We start from the raw sequence: 26,212 nt of genomic DNA, 5'->3' as shown, positions 1-26,212 counted from the left end.
GGGTTAGATTTGGATTTAGGTTTAGGGTTAGGATTAGGATTGGGTTAAATTTGGGATTGGGGTTTTGGTTTGGGTTTGTGGTTAGGGTTAGTGTTCAGTTTATTTTTGAGGTTTAGTGTATGGTTCGGGTTCGATTTAGCTTTAGGTTTGGGTTCAGAGTTTGTGTTAGTGTTAGGCTTAGGTCTGGCTTAGGGTTTGGCTTGTTTTAGGGTTTGGCTTTGGTTAGCATTAGGGTTAATTTTTGTTTTAGGGTTAGGATTATGTTCACGTTTGGGGTTTAATTTAGTTTTAGGGTTAGGATTAGGGTTTAGAGTTTGGTTATGGTTAGGGTTAGGTTTAGGTTTAGGTTTTAATTTAGTCATAGTGTTTGCATTTCTGTTAGGTTTAGTTTTGGGTTTTTGGTTAACTTTTGGTGTTAGAATTAGGGTTAGGACTAAGTCAGTCTTCAGGCTGTCACCTTTCCCTATAAACTCTATTGTCCTTCTTGGAACGACACCTTTTTCCCAGTTTTATCCATGATTTCTCAGTGCTCCATTTCCATTGGATTTTTCCTGAGCTTGCATCCTGCCGTGGCACACGAGGATATAACAGAAATAATAATGTTTTATTAATATTTCCAATGTTTTTATAAGCAGGTGTTAATTTTTCTTTTTATTTTTTTTTCCTTTTCTTTTGGAAGTATAAATTCATTTTTCCTTCCCTCCCCTGTGGAAAAAGCTCTTCCCGTGTCTTCCTATCCCACCTGCCAGGAGCTGTTAAAGCCTTCAAAACAGCTGAAAGCAGTACTTTGATTCCTATGATAGCCCCAAATTTCTACTCTTATTCCTACCAGGCTTGTCAGGGCTGGAGACACGGAGCAGATCCCTGGGGAAAGCTGAAATTGCTTCTCACCGGGATGAGTTTGTTGTTTCTGTCCCTTGGGAGCTGAAAATTGCTTTGGAGTGTTTTTCCTGCAGACAGGAGGGAGGTGCAGTCTGGGTTTTGGCAGCCCTGGCATTCCACCAAAGGAGCTGAGTGAAGGACAAGGAGGAGAGGAAAAGCTCCTGGAGGGGCTGTTTTCCCACAGGGAATGTCTCCCCATGGTTCAGGACAGGAGATCCATGAGGAAAGATGAGTTTTCAGGAGGCACCAAAGGAAAAGGAGGCAGGGCAGTGTTTAAATCAGGATTTTCCATCTCTCCACCCACCACACAGCATTCCAAGCATTTTCCAAGCAAGGCTGGACACCTCCCAGGCTGCTCCCAGCCCCAATGTCCAGCCTGGCCTTGGGCACTGCCAGGGATCCAGGGGCAGCCCCAGCTGCTCTGGCAATTCCAGCCCAGCCCCTGCCCACCCTCCCAGCCAGCAATTCCCAATTCCCAATCTCCCATCCAGCCCTGCCCTCTGGCACTGGGAAGCCATTCCCTGGCTCCTGTCCCTCCAGGCCTTGTCCCCAGTCCCTCTGCAGCTCTCCTGGAGCCCCTTTAGGCCCTGCAAGGGGCTCGGAGCTCTCCCTGGATCCTTCCCTTCTCCAGGTGAACATTCCCAGCTCTCTTAGCCCAGCTCCAGAGCAGAGGGACTCCAGCCCTGAGAGCCTCCTCTGGATTTGCTCCCACACATCCACATCCTTATCCTGTGTCCTTGACCATCACCAGCTCACTGGGAGGTGTTCCTGCTCCATGGGGCTGCCCAACTCCTGCTGGAAATAGTTCCAATATCCCCTTTGGAATTGTTAATGCCAATCCCTGTGGAATAAACTCCAATGACCCTCCTGTGACAGACCCCAGCTGCATTTTGGGGTCAGGCCTCCAAATCTGAGCTGATTCCTGAGTTGCCACAATCCTTCCTCGTCCACAGCCTTTTATCCATGGGCTGGATAAAATCAGCAGCTGGTATAAAAACGGGATTTAGTGCCCAACAACCCTAAAAAGGAAAGCAGAACTCGCAGTGGGGAAGTGAGGGATGGTGGGACAGCACTGGCACAGTGGCAGGGACACACAGGGATGACACGAGTGCCACAGCAGGGCTGGGAAATCTCCTCTGAGCCTCTCCAGGCAGCTGAGAACTTCACCCCATAAATGTGGGAGCTTCCAGTGTGCACAATCCCTGCTTCACTGTGGATAAATTCATTTTCCGTGGATAGTTCTGAGCAGGAAGCCCATCCTTGGTACCCGACTGTTGACCCCTCTCTTTTCCTATTTCCAGTGCCCCCCAACCTGACCGTCCCTCAGGAGAAATCCCCGCTGGTGACGCGGGAAGGGGACACCATCGAGCTGCAGTGCCAGGTGACCGGGAAACCCAAACCCATCATCCTGTGGTCACGGGCGGACAAGGAGGTGGCGATGCCGGACGGAGCCCTGCAGACCGAGAGCTACGACGGGATCCTGCGGATCGTCAACGTCTCCCGGGAAATGACCGGGACCTACAGGTGCCAGACCAGCCAATACAACGGATTCAACGTCAAACCCAGAGAGGCTCTGGTGCAGCTCATTGTGCAGTGTGAGTAAAGCCTGAGCTCCCCTTGATTTTCTTTTTGTTGTGCTGAGCAAAAGTTGATTTATTCCTCCCCTAAACAAATAGCAGCAAGAATCTTACGGCTGTTACATATTTGATGTGGGGTTGTTTGTCGCGGCAGTTCCCCGGAATCCATGATTTTCATGTAAATATGGAAGTAAAAATGACATAGGAGTCTCATTTGTGGTAAAAAAAAAAAAAAAAACCCAAGCCAAGTGTGAGGCAATCATTATTTTCCCCACAGCTTTGAATTCCTTGACACGCGAACAAGCAGATGAGAGAGGAGGACAGATTTCTCTAAATGCTGAGCTGATCCTGAGCTCATTTGTCGCTGCTGTGTAAAACAAGGAGGAAAAAAGGAGGGCAAGAGCTGTTCCCTGGGAGCTGATCCGCATCCAGATCCAGCCTCGGGAATGGGGAGGGAAAAGGGGGGGATAATCAGTTCTTTTTCACTTTGGAAACATGCGGCATTTGTTGTTGGAGCACGGAAAGCCTGGTTTGAGGTGGTTTCTGGGAATAACAGGAGGGATAATGAGCCAGTCTTTGTGCTGTGGATCTGAGCAGTCACTGAGCGACTTCCCTGTGCTGTCGGGACTTAATTTGGGTATTTTATGAAGTGCAGCCCTCATTTATTCCACTTTCAGTGCCCCAATCTTCTGTCACTTGGCTTTTTTAGCAGCTCAGCACAAGTGACCTCTTTTGCGGCCTCCAGGGAGCAGCTGCTGCCTCACACACTCTCAGTGCTGATAAGCAGCTGATTTGTTTTTCCTGGCTCTGTTTTATAACAAATTATTGATGCATTTGATTACATGGTTGGGATCTGCGGAATTCCCATCCCAGATTTTTCCTGCTGCTCTAGCTCTGCTTTAAATCCCAAAGTCAACGCTGAAGGGAGGATGGAAGCTTCTCCCTTGCGGGTTTCTCTTGGTTGTGGTGTTGGTCGCGTTAGGAGCGGGTTCATCCCGCTGGAACTTGGGAATGAGGGGTCTGCGCCTCCTGTGCTTGGCTCAGTCCTTTTTTCCTGGGAAAAAAGGAGGCTCAGGGGGATCGCTGTTATTTTCCCACCTTTTCCTGTTGCCAAAACCCCTCTTTCTGATGCATTTTTGTTCTGCTTGCAAGGCAGAATTTTGCTAATTTTAAGAGGAGACACAACCTGAAAATGCTTCCAAGAAGTGGGAGTTAAACAGGTATTTCCAGGAGCTTTTCCTTTCATCTCTCTTTGTTTAGAATTCTGCTCCTTTTATTCACATCCTGGCAAGTGACAAATTGGAGATGAATGGAGAAAAATTATGGCAAGCTTTGATTATTTTTCCCGTGGGAGGAAAGTTTTTGTTCCCAACGACTCGAGCAGCGTTTCCCTACCGAGGGTGGCATTTAACCAATTGCCATAAAAACCAGTTCTCTTCAGAATTTTGGGATATTTATCCTAGATGCTTCCAGCCGTGATGAACAGGGAAAGATATTTAATGGAACCCTTTTATTTAGAAGATAACTCCTGGATTTCACTGGGGATGTGCTGTGTGAGGATATTCCCATTCTTTGGGAAGTTCTCCTTGTGCCAGCAGGACTTTGTCTCACTGGAAGTGGTTAATTAATCTATTTTTATGGAATTATGGAATATCCAGAGTGGGAAGGGACCCACAAGGATCACAAATCCAACCCCTGGCCCTGCCCAGACACCCCAACAACCCCACCCTGGGCATCCCTGGGAGCGGTCCAAGCACTCCTGGAGCTCTGGCAGCCTTGGGAATGTGCCCATTCCCTGGGAAGCTGTTCCAGTGTTCCACAGGGTAAATCTTTCCGTGGAATTACTGCTCCAGGTCACATCTGGTGGGTCAAACTAAAGAAAAATGAAAGGTAAATTCAAAGATAAAGGATTTTATTTCAATTTGCCTCCCTCATCTAATGCATCTTTTCTTTTCCCAACCTCTCTTTTCCACTGCCATTCCTTTATCCCATCTCAGTGGTGTCAGGATCCCAGCCTGGGAGTTCTCCAGGGAAATTGCGGCTTTTTGGGCTTGGTCACAGTTTGGCCTCAAGCTGTGGTTTAAGATTTTTTGCTTTTTCATGTTTACATTAAATCCTAAAACTTCCCTAGAGAAATGAAAATCCTGGAGTCACTGAATGGTTTGGATTGGAAGGGAATTCCTAAACCATCCTATTCCAACCCCCACCATGGGCAGGGACACCTCCCACTGTCCCAGGTTGCTCCAAGATGAGTCTTCCCCTGTGTTTGGTTTCCCATCATGGCTTAGATGGGATACTGGGAATTGGGAATTGCTGGCTGGGAGGGTGGGGAGGGGCTGGGCTGGAATTGCCAGAGCAGCTGGGGCTGCCCCTGGATCCCGGGCAGTGCCCAAGGCCAGGCTGGACATTGGGGCTGGGAGCAGCCTGGGACAGTGGGAGGTGTCCCTGCCATGGCAGGGGTGGCACTGGATGATCTTCAAGGTCCCTTCCCACCCGAACTCCTCGGTGATTCTTATTTTATGATTTTCCTGCTGAATTGTGGATAAATCAATTTTTAACGAATAAACCAAACTCTGCTGGTGGCAGACAGGGCAAATCCAGGGACAATTTACCAGTTCCACTTTTCCAGCTGCAGGAGAGGGCTGGGGACAGAAAAGCGCCACCAGGTGCCACCTCATGCACTGTTTCCATCGTGTCCCTTAGGAAGTGATCGGACAGCGAGGATGGGATCGTTTGTCGTTGCATTTTCCCTGTCTCCCTTTTCCTTCTGCTCTCCATAAAATCCTGTTTACAGCACAAACGCCTTCCCAAACTCATCCATCTCCAAACCCTCAGAAAGCCTCTTAAAACATTTGAGATATTTCATGGAAGCCTGGCTGGCAGAGCTTTGTTGACCACCTCGGGATACTCAGGATTTCCCGTTCTGTCGGAGTTCAGCTTTATTTGTGTTGTTCTTCCTTGGTAATAAATTCCAAATAACTCTGGAAAAGGAGCTCATCCTGCAGGAATTACATTGAGAATGGAACAGAGCTAATTAAGGAGAAAGATGAGGCAGAGTGATGATCTCAGGTGCGGAGTGGAGCAGCGTAAATGAGTTATTCCCATTTTCCATCAGCTGGAGAATCCAGCCCTGAGTCCTCTTTCCTTGATTTTAGATTTCTTTGCAGCTGGGAATGGGAAAAGGAATTTTTCTACCTTGGAAAGGCGATTTGGCAGCTCAGGAATGTGCTGGGTCTACTCTCGAAATATCTGCCTGATGAAATATTTATATGCAAATATTGTATTAATAACGAGATCAGAGTTGTTGTGAGAGAAGGAAGCGTTCCCCATCCGAAATGGGACTGGGGTTAATGAGCTAAAAACTCCTGGAATTTTAGGAAAGTAATGGGGAGAAACTCTTTGAACAGGTAGGGCGGCCAATCTCTGTGGGAATTTGCCACCTTCATGGAATTGTCTTGTGAATGGGGATCAGGAGTGTGGGAAAACTCCCAAAGAGTGAAATCTGCCAGATTATAAAATTTTAATTATGAAAGCTCATTAAAAAGGGATAACCAAGGAGCTGGAGAAATCAAATGGGGAAAATATCTTGATTTTTAAATAAATCTGTTCTAAATCTGTGTTTAAGCAGGCTGGAATGATAAAGGAAATTGGAATTTGCATTTAATATTAATATTATTTACATCCTTTTTTCCCCTCCTGATTGAAGATTTGAGTGGGGAAAGCTGATTAATATTCAGGACAAATATTACATAACCCAATCCATTCCCAGGCTGTTGCATTTATCACTTTCTGAACAAATTCTTTCTCCAGAGATAAAAGTCGGGTTTAATTTGGGCTCTTTGTGGTGGGAGAAAGGACAGCCTAAAAAAAAAAAGTTTAGAACTCGGTCTAATTTTTTTTATTCTGGGTCGTTTTCTCCCTTCCTTCCCAATGAAGAAATGACCTTAACAACTTGAAAATATCAGAATAATGGTGCTCCCACTGCTTTCATAATCTTGATTTGCTTTCCAAAATGGTTTTCTCCACCCTGGTGGTTGTATCCGAGGAATTCCATGCTCCTGCCCAAAGGATTTTCCCAGGATATGGCACAGGTTGATGCTGCTAAGCTGAGCTTAAATCTTCAACCTTCCTATGGGGACATTTATTGATGTATTTAGTTTTATATATAAATACAGAAAGATTTGGGCACTCCGGATGGATAATTCCCACTGTCCTGGTGTTTCACCTATGGATCATTCCCAGCTCCTTAATTCCCAGTCCAGAAACTTCCCAGGAAACTGTAAAACAACAAAATTCCTCTCCAAGATCCTCATTTGATCGAGGCTGATTTCAGAATAACCCACAGGCAGTCACGGCTTGGGTGTAATTTATCCACATGGATCAAGGCAGGGAAAAAATTATGGAAGTCATGGATGGGTGGATTGGGAAAGTGAAATCCCAGGAGCTTTCTGACATTCAGCAAGGTCAAGGACAACGCTGAGTTTGCTGACCCAAGGAGGTGATGAATATTCAAAGCCTGGCACTGTGGAAAATTTAAGTGAGGACCAGAGTATTTGAATATTTTCTTATTTAATATTAAAATTATTATCACGGAGAGAGCTTCCTGTCAGACATTCCGAAGAAACAGAGCATTCCAAAAGCTGAATAGAGATGTTATGGGGGAGGGCAGTGGAATTATTCTTATTGGGGTTTTTTGGGAATTGGTCTGGGAGAGGATAATCCCGCCCCACAGAGCACTTCCAAAGCATCTTCCAGGCAAAAATGGTTTTGGATTTGGAAGAAGAAAGCGTGAGTGGGAATAGATGTAAATATTCCATATCCATAGTAAATATTCCATATCCATATTTAAAATAGGAAGGATCAGAGCTTTGGTTGCTCCAAACCCCACCCAACCTTGAACACTTCCAGGGATGGAGCAGCCACAGCTTCTTCTATTCCCAATTAATAACAAGAGGTTGGATTTGAAGGGAAAAAGGGAATTCCAGCCCAAAAGAGTTGAGGAAAATCCAAGAAATTCCTCTCTAGACCTTGTGGAATTCAGGGATATCCACCCCCCCAGTTATCATGGGAAGAAGGTGAACAACAGGATGAGAGGGAATGATGTAGTTGCAATATAAAGGAGTCACAAAAAGCAAGGACAAGTCAACACCAATCAGGGAAAGGTAAATTGGAATAATTAATTGTCCTTTCAGCTGATTTTTTTTGCCATTTCCATATTAACAGCGGAAGATGCTGAGTAAATGCATTGCCTTTGTTTTCCTGTAATACTTGGAGATTAATTCCCATAATTACACGAAATATGGATTTCAACAGAACTCTGGCTGCAAAGTGCAGCATTAAAAATTAAGATTATTTGGATTGACACAGGACACAAATAATTCTGTCCATGGACGCTGCTGGAATTTGTCCCAGCTGATTTTTTAGCTCCAGAAATCCCTCTCCTCCTGCCTCACTTCCCAGTGTTTGACTTTGTGCCTGTAATTGCCTCACAAAGCAGAGTTTTGAAGGCAATCCACAGAGTTAAAGACAAGCTGCTGCTTTGCCTGTGCTCCCTCCCAAACCCTTTGGATCTTATTCCCAATGCCAGCATTATTATTCAGGCCTGTTGTCCACTGCTGTTAAGAGGGAGGTTTGCAAATCATTTCGCCTGTGGAGCTGGCAACGGCGTCAGCAGGAAGATTCCTTCCAGCAGGAATGAAATTAGAGCTCTTTGTGTCCCACATAATCAGGTTTTGCAGTGGAGCCAGGCCAGGGGATGCTGGATTCAGTATTGGAGTCGCTGGATGCTGGGAAATCTGGGAGGGTCTGTGGGAATGATGATTTTTTGGAGAGATTTTCCTTGGGTTCCACCAGGTTTTGAGGAACCACATCAGGAGTGAAATCACTGAAGGCAAGAGGAGTCTTGAGTGGAATCATTGAGGCTGGAAAAGCCCGCAAATATCATCAAATCCAACTGTTCCCAGCACTTCCGAGGCCACCACTGCCCCATGTGGGCACATCCACAGGGCTTTCAAATCCCTCCTGGGATGGGGACTCCAAACCTGCCTGGGCAGCCCCTTCCAAGGCCTGACCTCCCTTTCCATGAGGAAATTCCTGTCCCTCAAAAATTCACAGCATCATGAAGGTTGGAAAAGCCCTCCAAGATCACGAAGTGCAACATGGCACTGCCCAGGCCACCAATGTCCCCAAGTGCCACATCCACATGGATTTGAAATCCCTCCAGGAATGGGGACTCCACCCTGTCCCTGTGCCAGGGCTGGACAACCTAATTAGGGAAGAAATTTTCCCAACTGTCCAATCTAAACCTCACAGAATCCCTGAGGTTGGAAAAGAGCTCCAAGGTCACCGAGTCCCAGCTGTGCCCGATGCCCACCTTGTCCCAGCCCAGAGCTCTGAGTGCCACGTCCAGGAATTCCTGGGACACCTCCAGGGCTGGGCACTCCAAAGCTCCCTGGGCAGCCCCTGCCAAGGCCTGAGCACCCTTTCCATGGGGAAATTCCTGCTGCTGTCCACCCTGAGCCTGCCCTGGCCCAGCCTGAGGCCGTTCCCTCTCCTCCTGTCCCTGTTCCCTGCGAGCAGAGCCCGACCCCCCCGGCTGCCCCCTCCTGTCAGGGACTTGTGCAGAGCCACAAGGTCCCCCCGGAGCCTCCTTTGCTCCAGGCTGAGCCCCTTTCCCAGCTCCCTCAGGAATTCTCCAGCCCCTTCCCAGCTCCGGTCCCTTCCCTGCTCCAGCCCCTCCATGTCTTTCTTCCCAAAATTTCCCCCAGGACTGGATGTGCCCAGCACAGGGGGAATGAAGCTGCTGAAGGGTTCTGCATCTGTGCCCTTGCCTTGGTAGGACATGGATCTTACCCTGAATGTTGTCCAGCTCCTCCACCTGCCTGGCAGAGCTTCCATGGACCATCATTTCCTTGGGAATCACTCCAGTCAGTATCCATCATCCATGACACTGCTGGTGTGGCCACAACTCCTCAGTGTGGAGACCACACTCATATCCTGGGGAAGATCTCCATGGCCTGGTGGCTCCTTGAGCAGCTTCCCTGATGGGAATTCCTGATAGAAAATTCCTTGTAGCAGGAGTTTTCACACTCTCCTCATATTCAGAAGCTCTCCACAGAATGAAGGGAAATTTTACACCTTCCATTTATTATTGGTTTGATAAACAAAAAGCAGGGACATTTTAATTTTTTTTTAGAGGAATTATTATTTCCAGGGAGTTCAGACCTTTGAAAATAAACTCAAACCATTCAAATTGATGCATATTCCTCACAATTGATTCCTATTCCTCCCAATTGATACAAATCCCTCACTTTTCCAGGCTCCACTGCCATTCCAGTGCCCATTAAGAGATATTTTTTATCATAAAGCCACTTTCCTCCCTGCTCTAATTGACTGTTTCCCTCCGGATGGGGCAGTTTATTCGGATTTATTTCATCATTCCGATGGATTATTGGCACATTTTGTTCTCGGTGAAGGAACAGACTGATCCTATCCTCATTTTCCTGTCCGTGGCAGGGCTGCCTTGCAGAAAGGGACAGGGACATGAAGAATTCCCATTCCTGGTTAGGAAGACAGGAATTGGGACTGATTTTTCCACCAAAGGATGGTGATTTTTCCTTTTAGGAGGGTCCTGGCTGGCAGTGGAGAGGCCACGGATTCCCATTCTTCTGTAATTTGTTTTATCAGGATAGTTCTGATGTGTCTGGGCAATGTAAAATCATCCCAAGAAGTTTTGTGGAGCCTGGTCATTTCTGGAATGATCCGTTGGATGTTGGGTTTGGTACCCTCAACACTTTGGGAGCTACGGAGGGGAAACAACGCCATCTCTACATCCCCTGCATTGGAATAATCTTGGAATCATGGAATATCCTGAGTGGGAAGGGATCCCAAGGATCATCCATTGCAACCCCTGGCTGTGCCCAGACACCCCAACAATCCCACCCAGTGCATCCCTGGGAGCAGTGTCTGAACACTCCTGGAGCTCTGGCAGCTTTGGGAATGTGCCCATTCCCTGAGGATCCTGTTCCTTTTGGGTTTCGTTATCCTTTGCAAGCTAAAATCTGTGACTCTGAACCTGGAAGACCAAACATAAACCCATGGAATGGCTGAGGTTGGAAAGATCATGGAGTCCAGCAGGATATCCAGCACTACCAAGGCCTCCACATCTCTGTTGGAATTGGAAAATGATAAAATCCTGGGATTGGCTGGGTTGGAAGGGACCTCAAAACTCCTCCAGTTCCATCCCTGCCACGGGCATGGTTGTTGTCAACCTTCAGGATTCTCCAAACTCCTTGGATCCACTTCAAGCCCAGGTTGGATGAGTCTTGGAGCAACCTGGGATAGTGGGAGGTGTCCCTGCTCCAGGTATAAATCATGGATCATAGTTGGTTTCTGCGTCTTGGATTTGGGCTTTGGCTGATGTGGAAGAGAATCCCAGAATCCTGAAATGGTTTGGTTGGAAGGGACCTTAAACCCATCCAGTTCCAGCCCTGTCAGGGCAGGGACACCTTCCACTATCCCAGGTTTCTCCAAGAGGATTAAGAATGGTGGGAAAGCAAGGAAAACTGGGAGTTCAGGGTGTTCCAGGATAATTTTCATGACGATGAAGTCGAATAAACCCCGCAATCCCACTGACTATGCACGGCTCCCAAATATATCCAACGTGAGCCCTGATGGAGCTCGGGGAGGAAATGAAAAGATATTCCCTTCAGTAACCTTGAAAATTCAATTTTGGAGATAAAACAAGGCTTGATAAAATTGGTTGAACGGGAAGATGAACTCCAACAGGAGAGGAAACAGCTGGAAGAAGGAGAGCGGCAGTAAATGGATTTACTGGAAACAAAAAGGCAATTCTGTGTAAGACATTGGGCGGAAAAACCAGACTTAGAGGCAGTACTATAAAATTTTACAGACTCCTGTGGGAGGAGGAAAACAAGGAAATGTTGGAGTTTGTTCCCTTCTGCATGAAATTGCTGGACACAGAAGATAAATCCATCTGCCCTAAAAGCAGCCCCAAAACCAAAGGCGATAGCCCTTATTTATGCATTTGTTTATTTAGTTGGGAGTTTATTTTAGTTGAAATCGAGCCTAAATGCAAATCCAGGCTCAGAGATGATGAGCAGGGCCTGATTCCTTGGAATCTTCCAAATGGGATTAAATTATTCCCAGCATTCAGCACCAGGAAAATCCGAATGAACTCAAAACCCCGTTTCTCTGAGGTCTTTTATGTCACATCTACTCAGGGCAGCTTCATTTCAGAGCAAGGCTCTGCTTTAATGCTGGACTTTAAAGTGCAGCACGTCTGAAATGTGGAACATCACGGGATGGTTTTATTTTAGGAGCTGTGATTCCTTCTTTCCCCGTGGCCACACACAGGGCTGAGATTTGGGGCTCACTGGGGTTGTTGGAGGGACCCTAAATCCCATCCCATTCCCACCCCCTGCCATGGGCAGGGACACCTCCCACTGTCCCAGGCTGCTCCAAGCCCCAGTGTCCAACCTGGCCTTGGACACTGCCAGGGATGGAGCAACCACAAATTCCCTGTTCCACGGCCTCCCCACCCTCCCAGCCAGGAATTCCTTCCCCATTTCCCACCGAAATAAACCCTTTTTTAGTCTGAAACCATCACCCCTTGCATGGAGCTGAGAGAGGCTCAGGGTAGAGCAGTAAAATCTGGCTGTGAGGGGTGAAAAGTCCAGCATGAAGCACAGGATGGTTCCTGAGGAGAGCAACCAGCAGCACAGCATCCTTCTGCTTCCTCTCCAGCTCATATTTTATGGAATAAAGGTGTTTTCCAGCTTCATCTGCTCCTAGGAAATGGTGTGAGCCCTGCTCTGCCACCTGCTCCTCCCGTGGATGATAAAGCCGAGCTCACTCTTCAGTGTCCCCCTCACTGAGGATGTTAAGAGGGTTGGGATTCCTTCTCCAGCAACCTTTTATTTCATTAAAATAGATGAACTTCCTATTTTTGAGGCAGCTTCCTTTGTGCCCGGCTGGCTTGGTGCTGGCTGGTGAATGGAGCTTTGGGCTTTGGCCTTGTCACTCTCGGTCCCTCTCTGGGTCACCTTTGTCTGTTTGCAGTCCTTGAGTGCAGCCTGTCCTGGAGCTGTTGTTGGAGCCAGAGGTGCTCAAGTGTCCAAAAAGTCCAGTGGCACCTGGATTGGATCAGGAATAGGTGGCAGAAGGACCAGGGCAGCGACTGTCCCCTGTGCTGGGCACTGGTGAGGTCACATCTCAAATCCTGGGGGTCAGTTGTGGGTGCCTCATGACAAGAAGGACATTGAGGGGCTGGAGCATGTCCAGGGAAGGGTCTGGAGCCCCAGGAGTGGCTGAGGGAGCTGGAAAGGGGCTCAGGCTGGAGCAAAGGAGGCTCAGGGGGGACCTTGTGGCTCTGCACAAGTCCCTGACAGGAGGGGGCAGCCGGGGGGGTCGGGCTCTGCTGGCAGGGAACAGGGACAGGAGGAGAGGGAACGGCCTCAGGCTGGGCCAGGGGAGGCTCAGGGTGGATATTGGGAAAATTCCTTCATGGAAAGGTTTGTCCAGCCCTGGTTCTTCTTCTGAAATGCTTCACCGAGAGTGTCCAGGGTGTCCCATGGCCAGTTCTCCAGGATTTTGTTCCCACTCAGGAATGTTGTTCATTCCCCTTGTTCCAAGATGTGCTGCTGCAATTCTCCAGTGCTCAGCTCTGGAATGGGAACAGATTCCACCCTCTCTCCCACGAGCTGTGGGGACCAAACCCCTCCTTTCTCCACCTCTTCCCATTTATCTTCCACTGTTTAGGGTTTGATAAATGCAGGACAACTAAAACAGGGTCAATACACCCCAGACTGGTCATTCTGCCTCAGCTGAGGACACCTTGTCCTGCTTTTCCTTCTCAGGAGACACTGGGAATTGTGCAGGGGAGAAATGTCTGTCTGGGCTGAGCATTTGCTCCAATAAATTCCCATTCTGCCCCTCTCCTGCTGCTCTGACCTTTTCTGGCCCTATTTTTTTTTCTGTTGTCTTTAAACCTGCCCGAAGTTGGTTTTTTTTTGGTAACCTGAGGACAATTTGCTCTGAGCTGATTCCCTCTCATTTTCCATGGATCCCAGGCTGAACCATCTCCAGGGTTTCAATCCCTGACCCCAAATTTTCAAGCCCTGACCTCAGCTGCTTAAAAATAGGGGCGGTTCAATGAATTTCAGCCTCTGAGGTTTGTTCTGAGTCCCAAGCTCTAAAGGAGATGAAAGCCTCACCTGGCCCAAAGGTAAATGCATAATTTAACTTAAAGCCACGATTTCTGCACATAAAACAGGCCCCAAATCTCCCAAGGACAAAGAAGGAAAGAAATCTGGGGGGTTTATTGGTAATTCTCTGCTCTGATCAACAAAAGCCAACCCCGTCCACCGGACAAATAAAACACAGAGGTGAGAACTGATCTCTGTTTCAAGGCAAATAAAATCTGTCACAAACACTGTCCAGAAGAGCAGTAAAAACGGGGTTTTGGTGCTTTTTTAAGTTCATACATTTCTTTAATGTGCACATTTCTGTGTTTTCTGCTCTCCTCACATCCCTTTGCCTCCCCTGTCTGAGCAAAACACGCTTTTTATTTCGAGCCATTGTGCCGAGATCTCCCCCAGATGTTTCCAGATGGATTCTGCTCCTCTTCCCTGCCTGGTTTTTCCATGTTTATCCCTGGTTTATTTGGCACTTTGGCTGCAATGTCCTTTTCCATCGCTTTTTGGGAGCGTGGCCACGGTTGGGATGTGGTGACCCCAAGGAGGTGATCCCACCTCTGGGGGTGAAGGTCACCTGGGCTGGCTGAGCTGTGCTGGAGGCGGGTGGCACTGGTGGCATCTACAGGAGGGGGCAGCCAGGTGGGATCAGGCTCTAATCCCAGGAAACCAGGGGCAGGATAAGAGGGAACGGCCTCAAGTTGCACCAAGAGAAGTTCAGGTTGAATATCAGGGAGAATTTTCCCATGGAAAGGGTTGTACAGTCTAGGGCAGGGCTGGAGTTCCCATTCCTGGAGGGATTTAAATCCCTGTGGATGTGGCACTTGGGTGCATGGGGCAGTGGTGGCCTTGGCAGTGCTGGGAAAGGTTGGACTCGATGATCTTTGAGGGTTTTTCCGGCCTAAACTATTCTGGGATTCTCTGTGGAATCACGAGGCTGCTCCAAGGGCTGCAGCTCCTTTTTTTTCCTCTGGAAAAGTAAAAAACTCAGAGCAGGGAGTTCTGGGAGAGGTTTCAGGAGTGGGCAGAGTGTTTAAAATGCCCCATTAAATCATTAATGGGGTTGTGTGCAGAGCTGACCTGGTGTCACCGACGGTATCAATGGCCCCTGTCAATAATGCAGCCCGAGGGAGCCAGGAATAGAATCCAGCACTTCCCCTGGGCTGATAAGAGCCTTATCTCCAATTTCCCGTGTGCATTTCCCACCTTTCTTCCCTGTTTTGTCCTCCCTTCCTCAGTGTCCTTGTAGGAACCTGGGAGGGTGGGGAGGGGCTGGGCTGGAATTGCCAGAGCAGCTGGGGCTGCCCCTGGATCCCTGGCAGTGCCCAAGGCCAGGCTGGACATTGGGGCTGGGAGCAGCCTGGGACAGTGGGAGGTGTCCCTGCCCATGGCAGGGGTGGGAATGGGATGATCCCTAAAGTCCCTTCCAACCCAAACCAGTCTCCATCTCTTCCCTGCCCTGTTCCTGTCCAGTAAAGTTCAGCCCCACAAATGATGGAATGTTTGTTGTAGGAATGAGTAAAAACATGATTTTCCTGCTAAATATTCCGAAGGAATTGGTGTGAGTTGCTCCAGGAATAAGCCAGGGTGTTGCACCCCTGGCTGGATCCCTGCGGGAGGAGAGTTGGTTCAAATCCCAAATGGAATCCCAGAGTGGGTTGGGATGGAAGGGACCTTAAATCCCATCCCATCCCACCCCTGCCATGGCAGGGACACCTCCCACTGTCCCAGGCTGCTCCAAGCCCCAATGTCCAGCCTGGCTTTGGACACTTCCAGGATCCAGGGGCAGCCACAGCTGCTCTGGGAATTCCCTCAGAGAAGTGAGGCTGAAGGAAGAATTCCCACGCAGGGGATGCTCTTGGTCCATAATTCCAACTACGCTTTAAGAAGGTTCCTGGATACAGCAGGAAGCAAATCCTAAGGGAATATTGGATGCTCTTGGAATCTGGGAGTGCTCCAGTGGGTTAAAGGTTTCTTTAACCTTTTAGGGATAATTTTTTATCCCTAAAACTGAAAATTTTTCCTTGGAAGAAATTACTTTGGCTTCTGCATTGGAGCAGTTTAATACTGACAGTGAAATATTGAAATATTATTTATTACATTTAAATCAAAAGATTTAAATCTTTTACTTATTTTTCAGATTATTTTGAAGGAGATTAAAAATATCTGTGAATTAGGGGGCTTTTTGTTCTAAAATCCTCGCTTTTACCCAGAATCCCTGTATGTTTGTTTGCTTATCTCTTCGATTAGAATATAGAAATTAATTAGAATGAAGCAAATATGTTTTAATGAACATTTCCTGCTATTCCCATTATTTCTTTTAATTCTAGATGAGTTTGGCTTGGTTTTTTTCCAGTTTTTAGCTTAACCTACCTTAAAAAACTGTAGAAGAGCGACATTAAATGATGTTAAAAAAGAGATTTTTAAGAGGTCACAATTTTGCAACACGTGACGGTATTTTTCCCTCCAAGGATTTCGGAAAACATTCCTGAAATATCATGAGGAATTATCATGAGAAGGAGAAGGAAAGACCTTTTTTGTTCGAGTTTGGAGGTTTTTTGAGGACTGAGGGGAAACTTCCTGTGAATAACTGGAAGGGCACCTCTTGGAAAGCAGGGAAAAATAATTGGATAATAAAGTTAATGGAGTAAGGCAGCGAGTCTGGTAGTGAAATAACAACAACAGATTCCACGGCGAATCAGGCCCCATGGAATATTGAGTTTCCCCCATGGGAGGAGCTTGGATTCCCTGATTTAGCCAGGAAAGGACTGGGAATAAGCAGGGAAGGGATGATTGGATCAGCAGGGTTTGGATTGAGCTGCTCTAGAGGAATGAGATGAGACAAAACCACCGTGAGGTGAAAAAGTCCTGGCAGAACTCATCCCGGACGTTGATCTCCATGTAGGATAACCCTTCGGAACGTGCAGGAAGTCCGTCCCAGGGAGAAAAAGACACAGATATGGAAATCTTTCCTCCACATCTGAATTCCAAAGGAGTTTCCTGGGCTGTGCCAGCTCTCCAGAGCAATTCCCTTCCCAGTTTCTGCAGCCACTTCCAAAGGAAATCCCTGATTTATGACCAGCAGGGGCAGCTGGGGAGCAGCTCCCAGGAGAGGCAGCTCCAGTGGCTGTGGAAAACAAGGATACAGAGGGTTTGGGTTGGATCCCAGAGCTGTTGTGGGACTGCAGGGTCTTTTATGGCTCCATAAAACACTCGGAGCTGGGAAAAGTAAATCCAGCTCCAACCTGGCCGTGGGGTTGGCTGAGGATCATGGGATTCCAGAATGGGTTGGACTGGGGGGGGATTTAAGGATCATCCAGTGCCACCCCTTGGGCAGGGACACCTCCCACTGTCCCAGGCTGCTCCCAGCCCCAATGTCCAGCCTGGCCTTGGGCACTGCCAGGGATCCAGGGGCAGCCACAGCTGCCCTGGCAATTCCAGCCCAGCCCCTGCCCACCCTCCCAGCCAGCAATTCCCAATTCCCAATCTCCCATCCAGCCCTGCCCTCTGGCACTGGGAAGCCATTCCCTGGCTCCTGTCCCTCCAGGCCTTGTCCCCAGTCCCTCTGCAGCTCTCCTGGAGCCCCTTGAGGCCCTGCAAGGGGCTCGGAGCTCTCCCTGGATCCTTCTCTTCTCCAGGTGAACATTCCCAGCTCTCCCAACCTGGCTCCATATTTTTAATCTGGGAAATGTTTTAAAATGAGTGCAGAGGGGCTTCTCCCCAGCTCACCAGTGCATCCCTGCTCCTCCAGGGCCATTCCTCAATCCTGGGGATAGAAGAGACAAATTTGGGAGCCGGTACCTGCCCATGGAGCAGGAGGAACAACCCAGGGCTCAGCCACAGCTCCCCTCATGAGCTCTGTAGGATCAAAGCATTGTTCCCTGCTGTTCATTGATTTATATTCCAGCCAGGACAACTTTAATTCCATAAAATCCAAGGAACAGCAACAGCAGAGCCCATAAAAGATGCTCAGCAGAGCAGACACCTTTGAAAACCCACGGATTATGCCCATTTCACGGCGCTTTAAGGAAGCTCCTCATTATTCACCCACCCCGTTCTGGCCTTGGCTCGACAAATAAAGCAAATCATGATTTGTAGATATGGAGGGAAATTCATGGTGCAGCTTTGCCCCAAAGTTATTTTTTTATCCGTTTGTTTACTCATTTGAATATTTTTCACTTGCAAACGTCGCACGTGCTCGAGCACAAATATTGAAGCTCAGGGAACTGGGAGTCGCTGGATGAGGCTGGTTCAGGATTTCCAGGGAATTTAATGCCCAGTCAAGGAGCCAAACCAGGACAGAGGCACCAGCCTGGAAAATCACAGCGAATTCTGCAGACTGCGGAGGCGACTTGAAGCTCAAAATCTAAGTTAGAAAACTCCTGAGAGTGGGGACTGGGATTTTCCATCGTAAATCCCTCTGCAAAGCAGGCCCTGCCACGGAATGCGAAAGAAAATTAAATTACTTATAATTTTACAATGAAATTAATCATCAAAATGCCTCTAACTTAAAATTTGGACCTTGCTAGGGATGAGCTGAGAAAATTAGGAGTCTGTTATGAGAATCTTTAGAGTTCTGACAAGGGCTGGAGGGACAGGACACAGGGAATGGCTTCCCACTGGAATCTCTGGTGGATTCTTCCCATTGGATTTCTGGTGGATTCTCTCCTGGGAAAAGTCGAGTGTTTTCTGTCCTAAATCAGGGATAAAAGGGGCAGGATTGACAAAGTTCCAATTTGCTTCCAGTGCCTAAAGGGGCTCCAGGAGAGCTGCAGAGGGACTGGGGACAAGGCCTGGAGGGACAGGAGCCAGGGAATGGCTTCCCAGTGCCAGAGGGCAGGGCTGGATGGGAGATTGGGAATTGGGAATTGCTGGCTGGGAGGGTGGGCAGGGGCTGGGCTGGAATTGCCAGAGCAGCTGGGGCTGCCCCTGGATCCCTGGCAGTGCCCAAGGCCAGGCTGGACATTGGGGCTGGGAGCAGCCTGGGATAGTGGGAGGTGTCCCTGCCCATGGCAGGGGTGGGATGGGATGGGCTTTAAGGTCCCTTCCATCCCAAAACATTCCATGATTCCATGAAACAGGGGGTTTCCTCCTTGTACCATGGAGATAGCCATGCAGGGCACAGTTTGGAATGCACAGTTCCAGGATGGATTTGCACATCTATTTTAATTTACTCCCAGATGTGCAAATGGCTTTTTTCTATTTCTGGTCATTGTGGTTTCATTGCACTGAAATAAATCCATTATCCACGGTGGAATATCCATATTCCAAGCTTTGGCTGGAAAATTGCTGTTGTCATTTCACAGGGATCACAATCCCTGTGTGCTGCAGCTTCCCAAAGCTCCTAAATCCCATCTTGTCTGGTCTTCTCCATGTCCTGGGCTCCAGGTTCCATTCAGGCACCTCCACATCCACCCCAGGAGCTAAAAAACCTGGAAATGTGGCTACAGTGGGTGTAGGAATCCAGGAATAGATGGATTTGGAAGTGTGTTTTTACAATCTGGTCAAATTTGTGGAATCACAGAATTCCAGAAATATTTGGGTTGGATGGGACCATAAGGATCGTCCCATTCCACCCCTGCCATGGCAGGGACACCTTCCCTTATCCCAGGCTTCTCCAAGCCCCAGTGTCCAACCTGGCCTTGGACACTTCCAGGGATCCAGGGGCAGCTGTAGGGACGGGGCATTCCTTGGAATTTTCATTAAATGACTGGGCAAAAAGTCCAACACGGTGGGAAGATTCCCATTGTTTCAAAATGGTATTTTCAGGATTCGTTTTTGCCTGCCTCTTCGCCATTTTCAGGATCTCTCCTTTTCTTTCCAAATCAGTGGTTTTTTGGGTTTTTCCCATTTCTTTAAGTAAATTTGCTTTTTCTTTCCACAGGCTTCTGTGGGAACCAAGGAATATTTTGTCCCATAATCCACCAAACCCCACTTTAATCTGTAATTCTGTTTATCCTTTATGGGGTTTATTATGATTGTTCTTAAATATGTGCATATTTCATTTTTATTTCTCTGGAAAAATTACGGATTTAAACCATTAAAAAGATCCAGGTGGTCTGGGATTGCCATGTTTCCATATCCATCTGCTTCTGGAAGTTGTTGGGAGGCATTTCCATGGAGATCATGGCATAGAAAGGGATAACAGCTGGAAATGGCTCAGGAGTTGTAAATACTGAATAATTCACCTGTCTGGATTTGGGATGTGCTCCCACATTCCTGTGTTGGAGAGTGGTTTCGTAGGATACTGAGAGAGGAATGACTCCTATTGTCCCTGGAGTGGCCAGAGGCGTTCTCCTAAGGGTCCTGGGGTTTTGATGGATTCATCCTGGGAGAATCGCCATGGAGCAGGGCTGGCAGGGGGATGCTGCCTGTGGAGGTGCTAGCTGCTCCCAGATTTTTCCAGGGGGCTGATTGGGCAGTTGGGTTCCAGCAAGGCTGGGATTAGAGCACTTCCATGTTGGGTATTTACATAAATCCCTTGGAATGGAGCCCTGTTGGAGCAGGGAATGCTCTCCAGCCCTTCCCTGGGTGCTTTCCCAGAGTAGCCAGGGAGCTGATTGGAATTATTTTTTCTTTTATTTTGAATTTGTTTTGTTTTCTACTGCGTTGAAAGTCAGGACCTGGAGAGCTTCAAAGTTCCATTTCATTTGAGTTTTGAATTCCATATGGAAACAATCCCCGGCATAGCTGGAGGTGCCCGGAAGGAACAGCTGGAGGCTGGAGAGCCACGGGAATAATGACTGCGGAGAGGTGGGAATTGGGAAAGGCTTTGCCAGCATCACAATGAGCCCTGCAGTGCAGCTGAACTGAGCCATCATTCCCCAGCAGGATCCAGCATCCCAGGATCTGCTGGAGGCTGAATTCCCAGTGCTGTTTCTCCAGTGGATTCTGGTTCCGATTTTCCCTTCAGAATAAAAAATGGCCATAAGTTGTTGTAGTGGTTTGGTCCAAAATACTCATTACTGTTTATCTGCTGTGAGATAAGAATTAGGAGAAAAGCAAAGCAGGCACCAAACTTGAAAGAATATAAAGAAGTTTATTAACAGACCTAAAAGAAGAAAAAAAAAAAATACCACCTTCAGAACTCTCCTCCTCCCCCCACCTTCCTCCCTTCTCCCACTGACAATGTGAAAAGACAACCCTTAAGATGTTCAGTCTGTTTACCACTTCCATAATAACCTTGTTCAGTCCACTTAGAAAGAGAAGTCTCTTCTTGCTCATGCTATGAAAACAGTATCACAACGAGACAGCCGCCCACTTCCAAATATTGTTCAGTCCATTTAGGAAGAGGAGTCTCTCTGCCTGCGTGTGAGTCCTTTCCCCCGACTTGCAGCTTTTCCCGCAACTGCTTTCGAGGGTCCACTCTTGAAGTTTTTTGGGGTACAATTTTAAGGTTGAGCCGTTCAGAAACAAAAACAGAGGCCCTTCTCCTTCCCTGGGAGCAAAGGGTCTTCATCATCTTCATCTTTAGGACTATCTCTGGGAGCATCTCTAGGAACTGAGGTTTTCTCCTTTCCCATTTGGAGCAAAAGTCCTCATCTGGTTCATCTCTACGGACTGAGGTTTTCTCCTTTCCCGTTTGGAGCAAAAGTCCTCATCTGGTTCATCTCTCCCTGTCCAAACTTCTCATGGAATTACAGCTGCATCAGCATCTGCCTATCTCAGCGCAGGTGCTTTTGCTTACGAGTTGAACACTCCACCCCCCAGATCTTCATGAAATTACAACAGGATACTCTGATATATCATAGCTTCACAACAGAATTTCAGCTTTAAGCATCTCCTCTCTCTCTTCCCTCAGGTTTTCAGCTCTTCACAGCAATAAAAGGGTTACTCTCACCTCGGCCTTGCAGCTTTGCAGCTGGAATGTTGAATTTTTCTTATCGCAGTGGAGAGGGGGGAGAGCCGAGCCGCTCCGGCTGCCCACGGCAAGGCAGTGGGGGGGGGGTTCCACGACTGGAACAGGTCCATCGACCCAGGATGGCTGTGGCCCGGCCCGGCCTGGCCCAAGCAGGGTCTGGGCCGGGCCCGCTGGCCCCCGCACGGGGCCTGCAGCTGCCTGTGCCAGCGCCGGAAACGAGAGAGAGCTTGGAGGGGGAGTTTGCCTATTCTTAAATGTGGATAACAGAGGTGATCACAACTTTAAGTGGCTTAGAGAATTGTCCATATTCAAACTGGCCAGCTGATAGGTTCTATCAGTTCCCAGAGGAAACTGTAAGCACCTCTTAGCAAGGACGTCCCTTCCGGGACGATGCTTGCTAACCTATGACATTCTCCACCCCTCACCTCTGTGAAGACACATTTAAGAATTATTATCACAATTACATTCAACTTCTACCATATTCCACCCCTAGATAGTTCAATACAATTACAATATAAGTTTCTCACTATCATGCTACTTAACTTATGACTTAATACTTGCTTTGCCCAGTATTCCTCCTAATCAATCTTTATCTCACAGTTCTCATCAATTGCCCGCATTCTCCACCATTTTGTCGCGGGTTCGGTTTGTTCCCGGGCGGAAACACCAATTTAGTGTAGTGGTTATCACATTCGCCTGACACGCGAAAGGTCCCCGGTTTGTAACCGGGCAGAAACACCAATTTAGTGTAGTGGTTTGGTCCAAAATACTCATTACTGTTTATCTGCTGTGAGATAAGAATTAGGAGAAATGCAAAACAGGCACCAAACTTGAAAGAATATAAAGAAGTTTATTAACAGACCTAAAAGAAGAAAAAAAAAAAAATACCACCTTCAGAACTCTCCTCCTCCCCCCACCTTCCTCCCTTCTCCCACTGACAATGTGAAAAGACAACCCTTAAGATGTTCAGTCTGTTTACCACTTCCATAATAACCTTGTTCAGTCCACTTAGAAAGAGAAGTCTCTTCTTGCTCATGCTATGAAAACAGTATCACAACGAGACAGCCGCCCACTTCCAAATATTGTTCAGTCCATTTAGGAAGAGGAGTCTCTCTGCCTGCGTGTGAGTCCTTTCCCCCGACTTGCAGCTTTTCCCGCAACTGCTTTCGAGGGTCCACTCTTGAAGTTTTTTGGGGTACAATTTTAAGGTTGAGCCGTTCAGAAACAAAAACAGAGGCCCTTCTCCTTCCCTGGGAGCAAGGGGTCTTCATCATCTTCATCGTTAGGACTATCTCTGGGAGCATCTCTAGGAACTGAGGTTTTCTCCTTTCCCATTTGGAGCAAAAGTCCTCATCTGGTTCATCTCTACGGACTGAGGTTTTCTCCTTTCCCGTTTGGAGCAAAAGTCCTCATCTGGTTCATCTCTCCCTGTCCAAACTTCTCATGAAATTACAGCTGCGTCAGCATCTGCCTATCTCAGCGCAGGTGCTTTTGCTCACGAGTTGAACACTCCACCCCCCATATCTTCATGAAATTACAACAGGATACTCTGATATATCATAGCTTCACAAGAGAATTTCAGCTTTAAGTATCTCCTCTCTCTCTTCCCTCAGGTTTTCAGCTCTTCACAGCAATAAAAGGGTTACTCTCACCTCGGCCTTGCAGCTTTGCAGCTGGAATGTTGAATTTTTCTTATCGCAGTGGAGAGGGGGGAGAGCCGAGCCGCTCCGGCTGCCCACGGCAAGGCAGTGGGGGGGGTTCCACGACTGGAACAGGTCCATCGACCCAGGATGGCTGTGGCCCGGCCCGGCCTGGCCCAAGCAGGGTCTGGGCCGGGCCCGCTGGCCCCCGCACGGGGCCTGCAGCTGCCTGTGCCAGCGCCGGAAACGAGAGAGAGCTTGGAGGGGGAGTTTGCCTATTCTTAAATGTGGATAACAGAGGTGATCACAACTTTAAGTGGCTTAGAGAATTGTCCATATTCAAACTGGCCAGCTGATAGGTTCTATCAGTTCCCAGAGGAAACTGTAAGCACCTCTTAGCAAGGACGTCCCTTCCGGGACGATGCTTGCTAACCTATGACAGTTGTCCAAAGGAAAAATTCCCAATATTTGCCTTGAAACTGCTGCGAACATCTTCCCTGGGTCCCTTCCCTTCAGTTATCTCTGGCTCTTTCATGGAATCATGGAATGGTTTGTGTTGGAAGGGACTTTAGGGATCATCCCATCCCACCCCTGCCATGGGCAGGGCCACCTCCCACTGTCCCAGGCTGCTCCCAGCCCCAATGTCCAGCCTGGCCTTGGGCACTGCCAGGGATCCAGGGGCAGCCCCAGCTGCTCTGGCAATTCCAGCCCAGCCCCTCCCCACCCTCCCAGCCAGCAATTCCCAATTCCCAATCTCCCATCCAGCCCTGCCCTCTGGCACTGGGAAGCCATTCCCTGGCTCCTGTCCCTCCATGCCTTGTCCCCAGTCCCTCTGCAGCTCTCCTGGAGCCCCTTTAGGCACTGGAAGCAAATTGGAACTTTGTCAATCCTGCCCCTTTTATCCCTGATTTAGGACAGAAAACACTCGACTTTTCCCAGGAGAGAATCCACCAGAAATCCAATGGGAAGAATCCACCAGAGATTCTAGTGGGAAGCCATTCCCTGTGTCCTGTCCCTCCAGCCCTTATCCCAAATCTTTCTCCACCTTTCTTGCGGCTCCTTCAGGTCCTGGAAGGCCACAATGAGGTCACTCTTGGTCTCCTCTCCAGGCTGAACATTCCCAGCTCTCACAGCCTTTCCTCCCAGCAGAGCTGCTCCATCCCTTGGATCATCCTGGTTGCTCTGGACTCACTCAGCAACTCCAGGTCCTTCCTCTACATCCAATTCTGGTCTATTCCTACAGAAATGTTAAATATATTAATAAATCATTGGGATTTTTGTTATAAAACACACAACCCCCATTTCCAACCACGTCCTATAAAAGACCTGCTTTATAATCTATAAAACGTTTCCAGATGTTTCTTGGGAGATGCAGGGCTGGAAATTGGAGAAATTCCACTCAGTTTTCCTGAGCCTAGGAATGATGGATCAGAGGCAAAGATGGAGACAGAGAATAAAAAAACCCCAAAATTAATTGTCTGGTCCAAATCTTCATTGGAGTCTCCTCCTCAGGCAGGAGACAAATCCTAGGAAGGAACTTTTCCTCACAGGAAAACACGCCCTCAATGATTTCAAAAAATACAAGGAAAGGGAAGAAGCTGGGATGATTTGGAAGCTGGAATGGCTCTGCCTTTGCACTGCGCATCCCTGAGGGAGTAAAATCATTTATGCGATGTCTCCATCCCATCTTGGAAATGGCTCTGGCTAAAATCATCTTGGATTTGGTGGCATCTTAAACAGGTGGTGATTTAGCACCATTCCACATCTGCGAAGGGGAGATTCCCACTTCTCACCTGGCCTGGGATATCCTGGATCATCCCCAGGGCAACGGTGCAGCTCCGTCCCCATCCAGACCCAATCTAGAGGCTGGACAAAGGGAAACGGCCTCGAGTTGCTCCAGGGGTGGTCAAGGTGGGAATTTTGGGAAGAGTTTCTTCACTGGAAGAGTGGTTAAACATTGGAATAGGATGTCCAGGGAAGCGGTGGAGTCTCCATCCCTGGAAATGTTGAAAAAAGGAGGAAAAATGACACTTTGGATAAGGTTTCTTGGGCATGGGGGGACTTGGTCAAGTTGATGATCTTGGAGTTTTTTCCAGGTATTTTCCAGCTTAATAATTCCAAGATTCCAAGGTGGTGAAGATCCAAAAATACCTTGATAAATTCTGTCATCCAACCTGATTTATCATTTCCTCCTCTGGTTTTCTGGGGTGCCAATCCTGCCCCAGGACCAATGAAAGGTTATTCCTTCTCCATCCCGGGTTTTTGTGGGATAACATCCCTGTGGTGCGAATCCAGCAGTGGCCACAAACCCAATGGAAACCCAGCAGAGCCATGATGATTATTTTTTATGATTATTTATTTATCAGTGCCGGTACTGGGAGAGAGAAACTCATTATTTGCTCATCTTAAAATGCAAATTGGAGAGGCCAAACCAGCAGGTGAAGCTTCTGCTCGGGGCCACGTGGTGGAAATAAATTCCGGGAATTTTCTCCATGACAAATCCCACAATAAAAACCAGGATTTGATCATCACCACGAGAAGCAGCTGTTGGGCTCAAAGCAAACCAGCATCTTGTCATTTCTCTGGATAGCTCCAGAACTTTCCTTTTTTCCATTTTCTAATCCTTAAAACATGAATGTACTTAGGCTAAAAAACTTCATTAAACATTAATAGGGAGCCTGTTTTAACTCCAGCCCCGTTTGTTTCCCAAAGATAATTGTGGAAGAGAATGAACTGTGCTCCCTTGGCAGATTTGCTGGATATTTTTCCAAAACTAATAGTGGAATTATGAAAGGAAAGAGGAGGGAAAAAGTAAATTAAATCAAATTGCCAAAGCCTTGGGGAAGAGCTGATGCAAATGAGTTCAACGCAGAGAAGTCACAAACAACTCCAGTTTTTCTTCCGAGCATCTGGGAAGTCACAATCCTATAAAAACAACAGAAAACCCGACAGAAAAACGAGCTCTTAACTCCGGTTGGGGCTTTTATCAGCCCTTCCCTTTGCCATTAAAGTTATTACCTGCAAAAGTGGGATTCAGGA

General features: G+C 47.9%; 1 protein-coding gene across 2 annotated transcripts in view; it reads left to right on the top strand.

Moving 5' to 3' along the window:
* MDGA2 (MAM domain containing glycosylphosphatidylinositol anchor 2) overlaps positions 1 to 26,212 on the top strand; it is a 231,845-nt gene that overhangs the window by 147,631 nt on the left and 58,002 nt on the right. For both annotated transcript variants that reach the window (XM_032110643.1, XM_032110644.1), the window contains exon 8: positions 2,184 to 2,477. In XM_032110643.1, the coding sequence (XP_031966534.1) occupies positions 2,184 to 2,477 (294 nt within the window). The remainder of the gene's footprint in view (positions 1 to 2,183; positions 2,478 to 26,212) is intronic.

The sequence above is a fragment of the Corvus moneduloides genome, chromosome 6 (genome assembly GCF_009650955.1).
Source record: "Corvus moneduloides isolate bCorMon1 chromosome 6, bCorMon1.pri, whole genome shotgun sequence".
Classification (NCBI taxonomy): domain Eukaryota; kingdom Metazoa; phylum Chordata; class Aves; order Passeriformes; family Corvidae; genus Corvus; species Corvus moneduloides.
This window is presented reverse-complemented; position numbering and strand designations above follow the sequence as displayed.